At 42.8% G+C, this 16165-nt stretch overlaps 1 protein-coding gene across 1 annotated transcript in view; it reads right to left on the bottom strand.

Moving 5' to 3' along the window:
• Positions 1–16165, bottom strand: part of LOC123481700 (glutamate receptor 3-like) — a 184368-nt gene that overhangs the window by 2583 nt on the left and 165620 nt on the right. Inside the window, exon 4 of the mRNA XM_045206446.1 lies at positions 9115–9302. Within this exon, the coding sequence (XP_045062381.1) occupies positions 9115–9302 (188 nt within the window). The remainder of the gene's footprint in view (positions 1–9114; positions 9303–16165) is intronic.

Below are 16165 nucleotides of genomic sequence, written 5' to 3'. Positions count from 1 at the left end.
ATACAGACTACAAATTCAAATGGACTATTCTTAAACTTCAGAAGTATCCTCAGTTCTGACATCTTCCCTAATATTTGGAACCAAGGCCTGATCACCTCCAATCCACAAAAGTGGAGACAAATTTGACCCCAATAATTACCGTGGAATATGCATCAGCAGCAAAAATACTCTGCAGTATAATCAACAGCAGACTCCGTTTCCTCAGTGAAAACAATGTCTTGAGCAATTGTCAAATTGGCTTCTTACCAAAATATCGTATCACTGACCACATATACACCTGAACACCCTTATTGACAAACAAACAAAACAAAACAAAAGCAAGTCTTCTGCATGCTTTGTTGATAAAAAAAAAGCTTTTAATACAAATTGGGGAAAACATATGACATTATAAATCAATGTACACCAACAACATGTGTAGTTAAAATGGGAAATAGGTATGGGGTGACACAGGGGATGCAGCTTGAGCCCCACCCTCTTCAACATACAGTATACACTGAGTGTACAAAACATTAGGAACACCTTCCTAATATTGAGTTGCACCCCTTTTCCCCTCAGAACAGCCTCAATTCGCCGGGGCATGGACTCTACAAGGTGTTTTAGGTTTTATTTATTCGCACCAAAGAAAATAAGTGAAAGACTAAATAGTACAGATAAAAAAGCGGGTAAAAGTGGTGTGCAGGTGAGGTTGGAAGCCCAAAGGGCTGATATGAAAACACACCACAAAAAAAAGTTTCGTTCATCAGGCTGATTCCCATCCCTTTAAGTTATGATGAGGTTTTGGCAATGTGAAGATAAGAATTTCAGAGTATGGTACCTCTGCATCTGATAGAGAATTGACTATGTGAGGTGCAGCAGTGGGGAGGGTGAAGGTTATCGCAGTGTCTTGTGTTATAAGATGGTTTAGAATTAACCCTGGAAGAATCCATTGAAGGGTTTAGGTAAACTGTCTGGGAGGTGATGAGTATTTGTAGATGAAAGTGCATAGTTGGCGTACATTAATGCCATAAATAGACAAGATATTGTGTTTCTTAAACAAAGGTGCGATGGAATCCCAGGTAATTAGAGGTGGCTAATCTTGCAAATTCATTTTTGTATAATGAGTAATTTGAGTAATTTCTACTTTTTTCTTCCTCTGTTTCTGCTGCTAAAGCCACTTTCTACCACTCAAAATGTCAAGCCTCTGCCTCTAACCCTAGGAAGCTCTTTGCCACCCTTCTCCTCCCTGCAGAATCCTCCCCCTCCTCCCTCCCTCCCTCCTCCCTCTCTGCGGATGACTTCGTCAACCATTTTGAAAAGAAGGTTGACGCATCTGACCCTCATTTTTTAAGTCAAATGACACCGCTGGTCCTGCTCCACACTGCCCTACCCTATGCTTGTGACTTCTTTCTCCCCTCTCTCTCCAGATGAAATCTTGCGACTTGTGACGGCCGCTGCCCAACAACCTGCCCGCTTGACCCTATCCCCTCCTCTCTTCTCCAGACCATTTCCGGAGACCTTCTCCCTTACCTCACCTCGCTCATCAACTCATCCTTGACCGCTGGCTATGTCCCTTCCCCGTCTTCAAGAGGGCGAGAGTTGCACCCCTCCTCAAAAAAACCTACACTCGATCCCTCCGATGTCAACAACTACAGACCAGTATCCCTTCTTTCTTTTCTCTCCAAAACTCTTGAGCGTGCCGTCTCTAGCCAACTCTCCTGCTATCGCTCTCAGAATTACCTTCTTGATCCTAACCAGTCAGGTTTCAAGACTGGTCATTCAACTGAGATTGCTCTTCTCTGTGTTAGGGAGGCTCTCCGCACTGCCAAAGCTAACTCTCTCTCCTCTGTTCTTATCCTTCTAGACCTATCTGCTGCCTTTGATACTGTGAACCATCAGATCCTCCTCTCCACCCTCTCCGAGTTGGGCATCACCGGCACTGCTCACTCTTGGATTGCGTCCTACCTGACAGGTCGCTCCTACCAGGTGGCGTTGCGAGAATCTGTCTCCGCACCACGTGCTCTCACCACTGGTGTCCCCCAGGGCTCAGTTCTAGGCCCTCTCCTATTCTCTCTATACACCAAGTCACTTGGCTCTGTCATATCCTCACATGGTCTCTCCTATCATTGCTACGCAGACGACATACAATTAATTTTCTCCTTTCCCCTTCTGATAACCAGGTGGCGAATCGCATCTCTGCATGTCTGGCAGACATATCAGTGTGGATGTCGGATCACCACCTCAAGCTGAACCTCGGCAAGACAGAGCTGCTCTTCCTCCCGGGGAAGGACTGCCCGCTCCTTGATCTCGCCATCATGGTTGACAACTCCATTGTGTCCTCCTCCCAGAGTGCAAAGAACCTTGGCGTGACTCTGGACAACACCCTGTCGTTCTCTGCTAACATCAAAGCGGTGACCCGATCCTGCAGGTTCATGCTCTACAACATTCGCAGAGTATGACCCTACCTTCACACAGAAAGCGGCACAGGTCCTAATCCAGGCACTTGTCATCTCCCGCTCTGGATTACTACAACTCGCTGTTGGCTGGGCTCCCCTGCCTGTGCCATTAAACCCCTGCAACTTATCCAGAACACTGCAGCCCGTCTGGTGTTCAAAACCTTCCCAAGTTCTCTCACGTCACCCCCGCTCCTCCGCCACACTCCACTGGCTTCCAGTTGAAGCTTGCATCTACTACAATACCATGGTGCTTTGCCTACGGAACTGTGAGGGGAACGGCACCTCCTTACCTTCAGGCTCTGATCAGACCCTACACCCAAACGAGGGCACTACGTTCATCCACCTCTGGCCTGCTAGCCCCCTCTCTACCTCTCGGAAGCACAGTTCTCGCTCAGCCCAGTCAAAGCTATTCGCTGCTCTGGCACCCCAATGGTGGAACAAGCTCCCCCACGACGCCAGGACAGCGGAGTCACTGACCACCTTCCGGAGACACTTGAAACCCTACCTTTTTAAGGAATACCTGGAATAGTATAATAGTAATCCTTCTACCCCCTTTACTACCACTGTCTTTTGTCTAAACTAACACCTGACTTATTTCACCTGCTAGCACTGACTTGTTTAAAGAAATGTACTTATTGTGATCGAGATGTAGTTGTCCCTGATTGCACTGACTTTGCTCACAGCTGCTTGTTTGAAGAAGTGTACTTACTGTGATCAAGATGTGGTTGTCCCACTGGCTATCCTAACTTGAATGCACCAATTTGTAAGTCGCTCTGGATAAGAGCATCTACTAAATGACTTAAAAATAAATGTGTAGGTAGGAGGCATATGTACTGGCCCAGATGATATTACAGTAAATGAGCTATGGGTAAATTAAACTATAGTATAGAGTTAGGAAGCAAGCCTGATGAACCAAACCACTAATCTTTCTGATGATACCAACAGATTTCATCACTTTGCTACAGACAAATTTTACATGATCTTTCCAGGATAATTTTTCATCAATTAGAACTCAGAGGAATCTAGTGGATGTGACTTGTTCCATTTCATTCCCACCAATTGAGATTCTGGCTCTTTTCTTTACAATATTTCTTATTCTTACTAGTGAATACAATAAAGTTGATTTTGTTTTACATTTAAAGATAATTTGTTTATCTGGAACGTTCCGAAAACTTGTCCATACCTGAGTTGGCTTCATTAATTAGTGAATCAAAATACTTGTGCGATAAAATCAAATTGGTATCATCAGCAAAGAGCATGGGAAGTACGGTAGTAGACACAGCAGCAAGGTCATTGACATAGATTAGGAATAACAAAGGTCCAATTATCGAACCCTGTGGCACACCAATGGACCCTCCTCCTCCCACTCTTGATGTTCTCCAGTGGTGAACAGCATTATAAGGAGACATGTCATAAAGCATGGCTGTCTCTTCAGTCAACCATGTTTCTGAAAGGGCAACGATGGAACATTCATGACCGAGAGAAGACAGATAATGAACAAGGTGGTCATGATTTTTAGGAAGACTGCGAACGTTCAAATGAAAGTAGAAAATAATCTTGTCTTGGAATTAGATAAACTGCTATGCAGGTTGTTAAATTGCTTAACATTATAGTAATCACAAGTGATAGACTTATTTCTGGTAAATTTCAGGAAATTTGAATCTGGATCAACAATCATTATATTTATAATTCGCTTCATTAATTTCTAATGGGTTAAAGATCATGTTATCAGGGTTGATATCCTGCCCAACTAAGAGAGATACACAGTCGGAATCATCCAGAGAGTGGAACGGAAACATAGAAGTGCATGCCTCACATGTCCAATACAACCATACATTTGTGTTCGTTTTATCAACAGGGTGTACTTCCTATGGAATGCACATTGACCCAGTCCACATAACACCACTGAAGACTTCAGAGGGTTATGACATTTAGAGCAATGTGTGTTTTTTGTCATAAGGTTAGGTGACTCACATGAACAAAGTAGAGAAAATATATGTTTGTATGTGTGGGTGTGTATGCGTGTGTGTCAAATCAATGGACTATAGCAGAGTCACTTGCCATAGGCCATTGATGAAGATTTTGGTTCCCTTCAGGCACTTGGCTCTCCTGAGAACGTCCTCCTTGTTGTTGGACCTGAACAGATTCACCACTATAGATCTGGCCGTCCATCGGGGGTGAACGACCAGCTGATCATACTTCAGGTATGAGATGTTGCCTTTTTTTCGTTCTTCAATTACTCGTGGCAGTAGTTATTTTCTTTTGAGGCGTACCTTTTCGGAGAAGTCTTCATTGATGAATATTTTGGTTCCCTTCAGGCATTTGGCTCTCCTGAGAACCTCCTCCTTGTCTTTGAACCTGAGCAGTTTCACCACTATAGATCTGGGTCGTCCATCAGGGAAGAAAGTGACATTCCTATGGTTGATCTGCCAGGAGTTTCTTGGCCTTGACTTCTGTGTCATGTTAAGTTTCAGTCTTTACGTCCTCAATTCCATCTATTAAAATGTTATTGCGCTTCGATTGGTTTTTGAGGTAATCTCCTTTGGAAGAGTGCTTGTCAATTGCAAAATCCTCAGACATGGTTTTGAATGCGGTCTGGCTGGTGACATTCACTCCCTTTAGCTCCTCCACCTCTGACTGTGTAAACTCCAAACTGTGTTTAAATTCCATTACATCCTTAAACAGATCATCAACCCTTTTGTTTGTAGAACCCATAAAGAGTTGCAGGAAGGACTTAAAGTTATTTTCCTGCAGATCTATTAGATCTTTATAGAACTATTTTTGTGGATTGAGTAGTTCATGGAGTTTAGTGCTTGATACGTATTCCTCTTCCGCATGGAGCTTTACAGCGTTTTTCTGTCTAGCATTAGCCATGCTACAAGCTTGTTGTGAGCTAAAATGAGTTCGCAAACACAACCCACACCCCACCTCCTGAACACACCCCACCTCCTGAACACACCCCACCTCCTGAATACACCCTGCCTCCTGAACACACCCTGCCTCCCGAAAACAAACTCCTCCAGTGAAATGGCAAACACACACAAGCAACACAGACTTGATCACACATGTGCCAGTACGATGAAACAAGAGAAGGTGAAGAACTAACTCACTGTATGGATCCTGGCTGCAGTTTACAAAGCGAGAGGGAGATCACCAACTCGCAGGTTAGTGCTGTGGATACAAGCAGTATGCGGGACAGTAAGCCAAAACAATGGTCGAAGATGCTTGGGAGAGACAGTGGTAGGAGTATTGTGTGTAGATTGGTGAGGGAAAAAAAATTATTGAATCAACTTTAGAATAAGGCTGTAACGTAACAAAATGTTGGTAAAGTCAAGGGGTCAGAATACTTTCCTAATATACTGTATCTAATCAAGAGACATTACTGTTTTATTTCTCATAATTTTATTTTGCATAGATCGTTGACCAAAAATGACAATTTAATCCATTTGAATCCCACAAAAAAAAAGGGGGGTGAATAGATTCTGAAGGTGCTGTATGTATTTATTTATGTAATGTTATGTAAATGTTATGTGTTTTTTTTACTGAAAACTTTAATCAATCAATAAATCCAAACAGTGCAGCGGCCATTTGATGAATGGATAGAGATACAGTGGGGAAAAAAAGTATTTAGTCAGCCACCAATTGTGCAAGTTCTCCCACTTAAAAAGATGAGAGAGGCCTGTAATTTTCATCATAGGTACACGTCAACTATGACAGACAAATTGAGGAAAAAAATCCAGAAAATCCCATTGTAGGATTTTAATGAATTTATTTGCAAATTATGGTGGAAAATAAGTATTTGGTCACCTACAAACAAGCAAGATTTCTGGCTCTCACAGACCTGTAACTTCTTCTTTTCAGAGGCTCCTCTGTCCCTCCACTCGTTACCTGTATTAATGGCACCTGTTTGAACTTGTTATCAGTATACAATACACCTGTCCACAACCTCAAACAGTCACACTCCAAACTTCACAATGGCCAAGACCAAAGAGCTGTCAAAGGACACCAAAAACAAAATTGTAGACCTGCACCAGGCTGGGAAGACTGAATCTGCAATAGGTAAGCAGCTTGGTTTGAAGAAATCAACTGTGGGAGCAATTATTAGGAAATGGAAGACATACAAGACCACTGATAATCTCCCTCGATCTGGGGCTCCACGCAAGATCTCACCCCGTGGGGTCAAAATGATCACAAGAACGGTGAGCAAAAATCCCAGAACCACACAGGGGGACCTAGTGAATGACCTGCAGAGAGCTGGGACCAAAGTAACAAAGCCAACCATCAGTAACACACTACGCCGCCAGGGACTCAAATCCTGCAGTGCGAGACGTGTCCCCCTGCTTAAGCCAGTACATGTCCAGGCCCGTCTGAAGTGCATTTGGATGATCCAGAAAAGGATTGGGAGAATGTCATATGGTCAGATGAAACCAAAATATAACTTTTTGGTAAAAACTCAACTCGTCATGTTTGGAGGACAAAGAATGCTGAGTTGCATCCAAAGAACACCATACCTACTGTGAAGCATGGGGTTGGAAACATCATGCTTTGGGGCTGTTTTTCTGCAAAGGGACCAGGACGACTGATCCGTGTAAAGGAAATAATGAATGGGGCCATGTATCGGAGATTTTGAGTGAAACCCTCCTTCCATCAGCAAGGGCATTGAAGATGAAACGTGGCTGGGTCTTTCCAGCATGACAATGATCCCAAACACACCGCCCGGGCAACGAAGGAGTGGCTTCGTAAGAAGCATTTCAAGGTCCTGAGTGGCCTAGCCAGTCTCCAGATCTCAACCCCATAGAAAATCTTTGGAGGGAGTTGAAAGTCTGTGTTGCCCAGCGACAGCCCCAAAACATCACTGCTCTAGAGGAGATCTGCATGGAGGAATGGGACAAAATACCAGCAACAGTGTGTGAAAACCTTGTGAAGACTTACAGAAAACGTTTGACCTGTGTCATTGCCAACAAAGGGTATATAAAAAAGTATTGAGAAACTTTTGTTATTGACCAAATACTTATTTTCCACCATCATATGCCAATAAATTCATAAAAAATCCTACAATGTGATTTTCTGGATTTTTTTTTCTCATTTTGTCTGTCATAGTTGACGTGTACCTATGATGAAAATTACAGGCCTCTCTCATCTTTTTAAGTGGGAGAACTTGCACAATTGGTGGCTGACTAAATACTTTTTTTCCCCACTGTATCTGTTACAAAACAATAAAAAGTTTAATAACATTCGAAGATTGTCAATCCAAGCCTTTGATACTGGGTAGGCCTTTGATTCTGGGTAGGCCTTTGATTCTGGGTAGGCCTTTGATACTGGGTAGGCCTTTGATACTGGGTAGGCCTATTTGTCGACACTGATATACTTTATTTATTGTGGTGTTGAAAACGCAAACCATGATATTGAAGTGCCTGAAGTCGGTATGTTTTGTTTATTGGTTGTGTGGTGCATTGGCACAGAAACCTGTTGTTGGTGGAAAATTCATTGGATATATTTATACAGTACCAGTCAAAAGTTTGGACACACCTACTCATTCAAGGGTTTTTCTTTATTTTTACTATTTTCTACTTTGTAGAATAATAATGAAGTCATCAAAACTATGAAATAGCACATATGGAATCCTGTAGTAACCCAAAAAGTGTTAAACAAATCAAAATATATTTTATATTTGAGATTCTTCAAAGTAGCCATCCTTTGCCTTGATGACAGCTTTGTACACTGCTGCAGGATTTCAGTCCTTCACGGCGTAGTGTGTTACCAATTGTTTTCTTGGTGGTTATGGACCCAGCTGCCTTGAGATCATTGACAAGATCCTCCCGTGTAGTTCTGGGCTGATTCCTCACCGTTCTCATGATCATTGCAACTCCACGAGGTGAGATCTTGCATGGAGCCCCAGGCCGAGGGACATTGACAGTTATTTTGTGTATGGCATCAAAATGTTGAAAATCTGATTTCTCCCTAGCTGATCATTGTCTGCAGCCGGCTCTGATCGAAGTCTAGGTCTAATGAAACAGGCAGGGAGAGTGAGCTCGTCCATGGTGGTTAGTGAACCCTCAAACTTCTGGCCCGTAGGTCTGCGTGGCATCGACTTTACCACAAATGCATGTGAGGAACTGTAAACACAGGGACTCTACAGTTATTGTTATTTGTGGTCTTAAACATTATTTTGAGTTAACTCTATGATGGGAGAGGGTGTGCAATTTTTTTTTTATAGTACAAGGGGAGGGTCATGTGAAAATATTTTTAACGTTGGGGAGGGGGGTGCATTTATTTTATGACACCTTGAGTTGGACCAGTTCTCTCACAAGGACTTTCCTCCCACGCAGCCGGAGGAGGTGATGAGAGAGATGGAGAGATGGAGAGATGGAGAGATGGAGAGATGGAGAGATGGAGAGATGGAGAGATGGAGAGATGGAGAGATGGAGAGTTGTGGACTGGGGTCATTAGTTTAGACCTCTCCAGCCCTCACCCTCAACCTCGCTGCCTCAGCCTCCCGGGTAGCATTAACCCTCTGCCTGCCTGTCTGCACATTAGTCAAATTGGTATCTCCAGCCCCCATGCTCAAACCAAGCCATGTACCCGACCAGAAAACAACCTGACCAATGACGTTACAAAACGCGTCAGCATGTCGTCATTGCAACCAGTTCTTTTTCTGAGGAGTGTTTTTTGTAAGTCTTACCTGTTCTAGGATAGTGTTGATCCGGTCCACTTCACAGTCGATGACGTAGCGTTTCTCCTGCCTCCTGTCCATCTCCTCGATGATCCGTTTCAACTCTGCTGCGTCCGTGATGCTCCCCACAGACCGAGCCGTCACCTGCCAGTTGTTGGTTACCGCCGACTCCATGATGGCCTGAAGGATAGAGAATCCTAGAGAGAGAGAGAGAGAAAGAGAAAGAGAAAGAGAAAGAGAAAGAGAGAGAAAGAGAAAGAGAAAGAGAAAGAGAAAGAGAAAGAGAAAGAGAAAGAGAAAGAGAAAGAGAAAGAGAAAGAAAAAGAGAGAAAGAGAAAGAGAAAGAGAAAAGAGAAAGAGAGAGAGAGAACAACAACAACACAATTAGACCCAACCAAATCATGAGAAAACAAAAAGAGAATTACTTGACACATTGCAAAGAACAAACAAAAAAACAGAGCAAACTAGAATGATATTTGGCCCTAAACAGAGAGTACACAGTGGCAGAATACCTGACCACTGTGACTGGCCCAAACTTAAGGAAAGCTTTGACTATGTACAGACTCAGTGAGCATAGCCTTGCTATTGAGAAAGGCCGCCGTAGGCAGACCTGGCTCTAAGAGAACACAGGCTATGTGCACACCTGCCCACAAAATGAGGTGGAAACTGAGCTGCACTTCCTAACCTCCTGCCAAATGTATGACCATATTAGAGACACATATTTCCCTCAGATTACAGCGATCCACAAAGAATTTGAAAACAAACCCAATTTTGATAAACTCCCTTATCTACTGGGTGAAAAACCACAGTGTGCCATCACAGCTGCAAGAATTGTGACCTGTTGCCACAAGAAAAGGGCAACCAGTGAAGAACAAACACCATTGTAAATACAACCCATATTTATGTTTATTTATTTTCCCATGTGTACTTTAACTATTTGCACATTGTTACAACACTCTATAGATGTATAATATGACGTTTGAAATGTCTTTATTCTTTTGGAACTTCAGAGTGTAATGTTTACTGTTAATATTAATTGTTTATTTCACTTTTGTTGACCATCTACTTCACTTGCTTTGGCAATGTTAACATACGTTTCCCCATGCCAATAAAGCCCTTAAATTGAAATTGAATTTAAAGAGAGAGAGAGAGAGAGAGAGAGAGAGAGAGAGAGAGAGAGAGAGAGAGAGAGAGAGAGAGAAGAGAGAGAGAGAGAGAGAGAGAGAGAGAGAGAGAGAGAGAGAGAGAGAGAGAGAGAGAGAGAGAGAGAGAGAGAGAGAGAGAGAGAGAGAGAGAGAGAGAGAGAAAGAGAGAGAAAAGATGGGATTTGGTAATTCATTTCTGAAGTGGCAGCAGGTAATTTGTCCCCATTACAATCTGAAATAATGTATTAAAAACCCTTTAGTCCAACCAGGCAGACAGTAGATGTCCTTGTGCATTGACCAGACAATATCACAGTGAAGATGACGGGTAGGTGTGGAGGACCTAGAGCAAGGATTCATATCTCCATATTATTAACTAGAGGTCGGCTGATGACCTCCATATTATTAACTAGAGGACGGCTGATGATCTCCATATTATTAACTAGAGGACGGCTGATGACCTCCATATTATTAACTAGAGGACGGCTGATGATCTCCATATTATTAACTAGAGGACGGCTGATGATCTCCATATTATTAACTAGAGGACGGCTGATGATCTCCATATTATTAACTAGAGGACGGCTGATGATCTCCATATTATTAACTAGAGGACGGCTGATGATCTCCATATTATTAACTAGAGGACGGCTGATGATCTCCATATTATTAACTAGAGGACGGCTGATGATCTCCATATTATTAACTAGAGGACGGCTGATGATCTCCATATTATTAACTAGAGGACGGCTGATGACCTCCATATTATTAACTAGAGGACGGCTGATGATCTCCATATTATTAATTAGAGGACGGCTGATGATCTCCATATTATTAACTAGAGGATGGCTGATGATCTCCATATTATTAACTAGAGGACGGCTGATGATCTCCATATTATTAACTAGAGGACGGCTGATCTCCATATTATTAACTAGAGGACGGCTGATGACCTCCATATTATTAACTAGAGGACGGCTGATGATCTCCATATTATTAACTAGAGGACGGCTGATTATCTCCATATTATTAACTAGAGGACGGCTGATGACCTCCATATTATTAACTAGAGGACGGCTGATGACCTCCATATTATTAACTAGAGGACGGCTGATGACCTCCATATTATTAACTAGAGGACGGCTGATGATCACCATATTATTAACTAGAGGACGGCTGATGATCACCATATTATTAACTAGAGGACGGCTGATGATCTCCGTATTATTAACTAGAGGACGGCTGATGACCTCCATATTATTAACTAGAGGACGGCTGATGATCTCCTATTATTAACTAAAGCTAGCGGACATCACATCAACACCATTATCCCAGAGACCCTATACCCACTCCAATTTGCATACCGCCCCAACAGATCCACAGATGATGCAATCTCTATTGCACTCCACACTGCCCTTTCCCACCTGGACAAGAGGAACACCTACGTGAGAATGCTATTCATTGACTACAGCTCAGCATTCAACACCATAGTGCCCTCAAAGCTCATCACTAAGCTAAGGATCTTGGGACTAAACACCTCCCTCTGCAACTGGATCCTGGACTTCCTGACGGGCCGCCCCCAGGTGGTAAGGGTAGGTAACAACACATCTGCCACACTGATCCTCAACACGGGGGCCCCTCAGGGGTGCGTGCTCAGTCCCCCTCCTATACTCCCTGTTCAATGACTGCATGGCCAGGCACGACTCCAACACCATCATTAAGTTTGCCGACTGACACAACAATGGTAGGCCTGATCACCGACAACGATGAGACAGCCTATAGGGGAGGAAGTCAGAGATCTGGCCGTGTGGTGCCAGGATAACAACCTCTCCCTCAACGTGACCAAGACAAAGGAGATGATTGTGGACCACAGGAAAAAAAAGAGGAGCGAGCACGCCCCCATTCTAATCGACAGGGCTGTAGTGGAACAGGTTGAGAGCTTCAAGTTCCTTGGTGTCCACATCACCAACAAACTATCATGGGCCAAACACACCAAGACAGTCATGAAGAGGGCACGACAAAGCCTATTCCCCCTCAGGAGACTGAAAAGATTTGGCATGGGTCCTCCGATCCTCAAAAAATTCTACAGCTGCACCATCGAGAGCATCCTGACTGGTTGCATCACCACCTGGTATGGCAACTGCTTGACCTCCGACCGCAAGGCACTACATAGGGTAGTGCGTATGGCCCAGTACATCACTGGGGCCAAGCTTCCTGTCATCCAGGACCTCTATACCAGGCGGTGTCAGAGGAAGGCCCTCAAAATTGTCAAAGACTCCAGCCACCCTAGTCATAGACTGTTCTCTCTGCTACCCCACGGCAAGCGGTACCGGAGTGCCAAGTCTAGGTCCAAAAGACTTCTCAACAGCTTCTACCCCCAAGCCATAAGACTCCTGAACAGCTAATCATGGCTACCCAGACTATTTGCACTGCCCCCCCCACCCCCACCCCCATCTTTTTTACGCTGCTGCTACTCTGTAATAATTATTTATGCATAGTCACTTTAACTTTACCCACATGTACATATTACTTCAACTACCTCAACTAGCCGGTGCCCCCGCACATTGACTCTGCACCGGTACCCCCCTGTATATATAGCCTCCCTACTGTTATTTTACTTCAGCTCTTTTTTTCTCAACACTTTTTTGTTGTTGTTTTATTTTAATTTTTTATAAAGAATAAATGCACTGTTGGTTAAGGGCTGTAAGTAAGCATTTCACTGTAATGTCTGCACCTGTTGTATTCGGCGCATGTGGCCAATACAATTTGATTTGATTTGATTAGATGGCTGACGGTTGATGTGATCGTGCTTGGCATGGTTAAATCATGACATTTAAGTCAACCTCATGTTAACATTGACACTGTAGAGAAACACATCTTACCTCCAATCTGTCATTGGAGAATTGTGCCAACTCAATTAAAAATAAAGACAATCAAATGAAAGATTCATCCAGCTCTCCTATTGTAATCAGTGTCTGCAGTCCAAATGGCACCCTATGTCCTATTTAGTGCACTACTTTTGACCAAGGCCTATTGGGCTCTGTGGGGAATAGGGTTACCAGTACTGTAGAAGGAAGAAGAAGTCATTTTAATGATTCATGATTAATTCACGTTAAATATTTTCATTTAACAGAACTCGCAGTGTGTCACGATCGTTCATGAACGAGAAGGACCAAGGCGCAGCGTGATATGCATTCATATTTATTAACGACTAAACACACGACAAAACAACAAACGAAACGTGAAGTCCAAGGTAGCATACAAACAACATACCTTTACGGAACAAGATCCCACAACCCACTAGTGCCAACCTGCTACTAGTGATGGTCCCCAATCAGAGACAACGAGCTACAGCTGCCTCTGATTGGGAACCACCTGGCCAACATAGATCTAAACGATCTAGAAACTAAACATAGAAAACACAACATAGCAACACACAACACGGAAAATACACACCCTGACTCAACAAATGCAAGTCCTCAGAGTCAGGGCGTGACACAGTGAGAGATTGTACGTTTCCTACAAGCTGAAATAAGGAAAATACTTGTTTCCGATGAATGGAGAGAGAGAGAACATGAGCGGTGGTAATGAAAATTAATCATTAAGCCAGAAACAATTTAATTGTTGTCATAAATGTAGGTGCACTAAGCTCTTTTCCATTATCTACCCATTGAACTCTGCTAATTGTCACTTCTGCTACAGGAACTCAAGCTATATCGTACAAAACTCACCTGTCCCTATCAGACATACTGATTTATTACAATTATATGATTCATATTATTGCGAAAAATGAAATATATTCAATTTGTCATTGGGGATTATGCAAATAGCCTTGCCACAGGATAGTGAATAGAAAGTTGGGCAGAGAGAGAGAAAAAAACCATGTTGTTTATTGTTCCCAGTGAGTCAGTCCACCTCGCTAAGTCCTTATCTCTATGGACTTACTACAGGCATTATTAGCCTCACAGAGCCAGACACACAGACTACAACAACATCAACTTGTGGTTGTTTTTGCCTGCACGGGGGAGTAATAAGCGCTGTGAGTGTCTGCGTCTCTACTCCCAGCATGCACCCTGCCACTGCGGAGCTCCCCTCTCCACCAAATGACCTTTTGGTGAGGAGCGTGGCGATTGTACAAACACACACACACACACACACTGTACAAACATGTACACACACATCCAGGTTATGACTGTTTCATCCTCCACTAAATGTGCAGAGTAAAAACCCGCTAAGGGATCATGGGTTTCATAATGTAATCATTACTGTAATACATGAGGACTCTGTACAGTATCCTCCACCCCCCCCCCCCTCCTCCTCAGGTACATGTCTTAGAGTTAACATAAGTCAAACAGCCTGTATTAGAGAGGCTTTGAAATAGATAGTATGTAGAATTCATATGTCATATTCCTGAGGCATATGTTCTAAAACCTCATCTCCCACAAACCAACTGGATAAAATGATGAGATCATGAGAAACTTCTCTGTGTGTGTGTGTGTGTGTGTGTGTGTTGGCAAAATACCAGCAACTGTTTGTGAAAACCTTGTGAAGACTTACAGAAAACGTTTGACCTGTGTCATTGCCAACAAAGGGTATATAACAAGGAATTGAGAAACTTTTGTTATCGACCAAATACTTATTTTCCACCATAATTTGCAAATAAATTCATAAAAAATCCTACAATGTGATTTTCTGGAACTTTTTTCCTCATTTTGTCTGTCATAGTTGACGTGTACATATGATGAAAATTACAGGCCTCTCTCATCTTTTTAAGTGGGAGAACTTGCACAATTGGTGGCTGACTAAATACTTTCCCCCCCCACTGTAATTACAGATTTCTATGTAGACTGACAGCATTGTAATCACTGATTATTTCTATGTAGACTGACATCACTGTAATCACTGATGATTTATGTGTAGACTGACAACATTGTAATCACTGATGCTTTATGTGTAGACTGACAGCACTGTAATCACTGATGCTTTCCATGTAGACTGACAGCACTGTAATCACTGACGCTTTATGTGTAGACTGACAGCACTGTAATCACTGATGCTTTATGTGTAGACTGACAGCACTGTAATCACTGATGCTTTATGTGTAGACTGACAGCATTGTAAACACTGGTGCTGCATGTGTAGACTGACATCACTGTAATCACGGATGCTTTCTATGTAGACTGACAACACTTTAATCACTGATGCTTTCTATGTAGACTGACAGCACTGTAATCACTGATGCTGCATGTGTAGACTGACAGCACTGTAATCACTGATGCTTTCTATGTAGACTGACAGCACTGTAATCACTGATGCTTTCTATGTAGACTGACAGCACTGTAATCACTGATGCTTTCTATGTAGACTGACAGCACTGTAATCACTGATGCTTTCTATGTACTGACATCACTGCAATCACTGATGCTGCATGTGTAGACTGACAGCACTGTATTCACTGATGATTTATGTGTAGACTGACAGCACTGTAATCACTGATGCTTTCTATATAGACCGACATCACTGTAATCACTGATGGTGCATGTGTAGACTGACGGCATGATGCTTTACATGTACACTACCGTTCAAAATTATGGGGTCACTTAGAAATGTCATTGTTTTCCATGAAACATACATGAAATGAGTTTGAATATGAAATATAGCAAAATGCATTTGAAATGTAGTCATTGACAAGGTTAGAAATAATTATTTTTAATAAAAATAATAATTGTGTCCTTCAAACTTTGCTCTCGTCAAAGAATCCTCCATTTGCAGCAATTAAAGCCTTGCAGACCTTTGGCATTCTAGTTGTCAATTTGTTGAGGTAATCTGAAGAAATGTCACCCCATGCTTCCTGAAGCACCTCCCACACGTTGGATTGGCTTGATGGGCACTTCTTACATACCATACGGTCAAGCTGC

Source organism: Coregonus clupeaformis, chromosome 3 (assembly GCF_020615455.1).
Source record: "Coregonus clupeaformis isolate EN_2021a chromosome 3, ASM2061545v1, whole genome shotgun sequence".
NCBI lineage: Eukaryota > Metazoa > Chordata > Actinopteri > Salmoniformes > Salmonidae > Coregonus > Coregonus clupeaformis.
The sequence above is the reverse complement of the archived record's forward strand: the minus strand, read 5'-3'. Positions and strand labels throughout refer to the sequence as shown.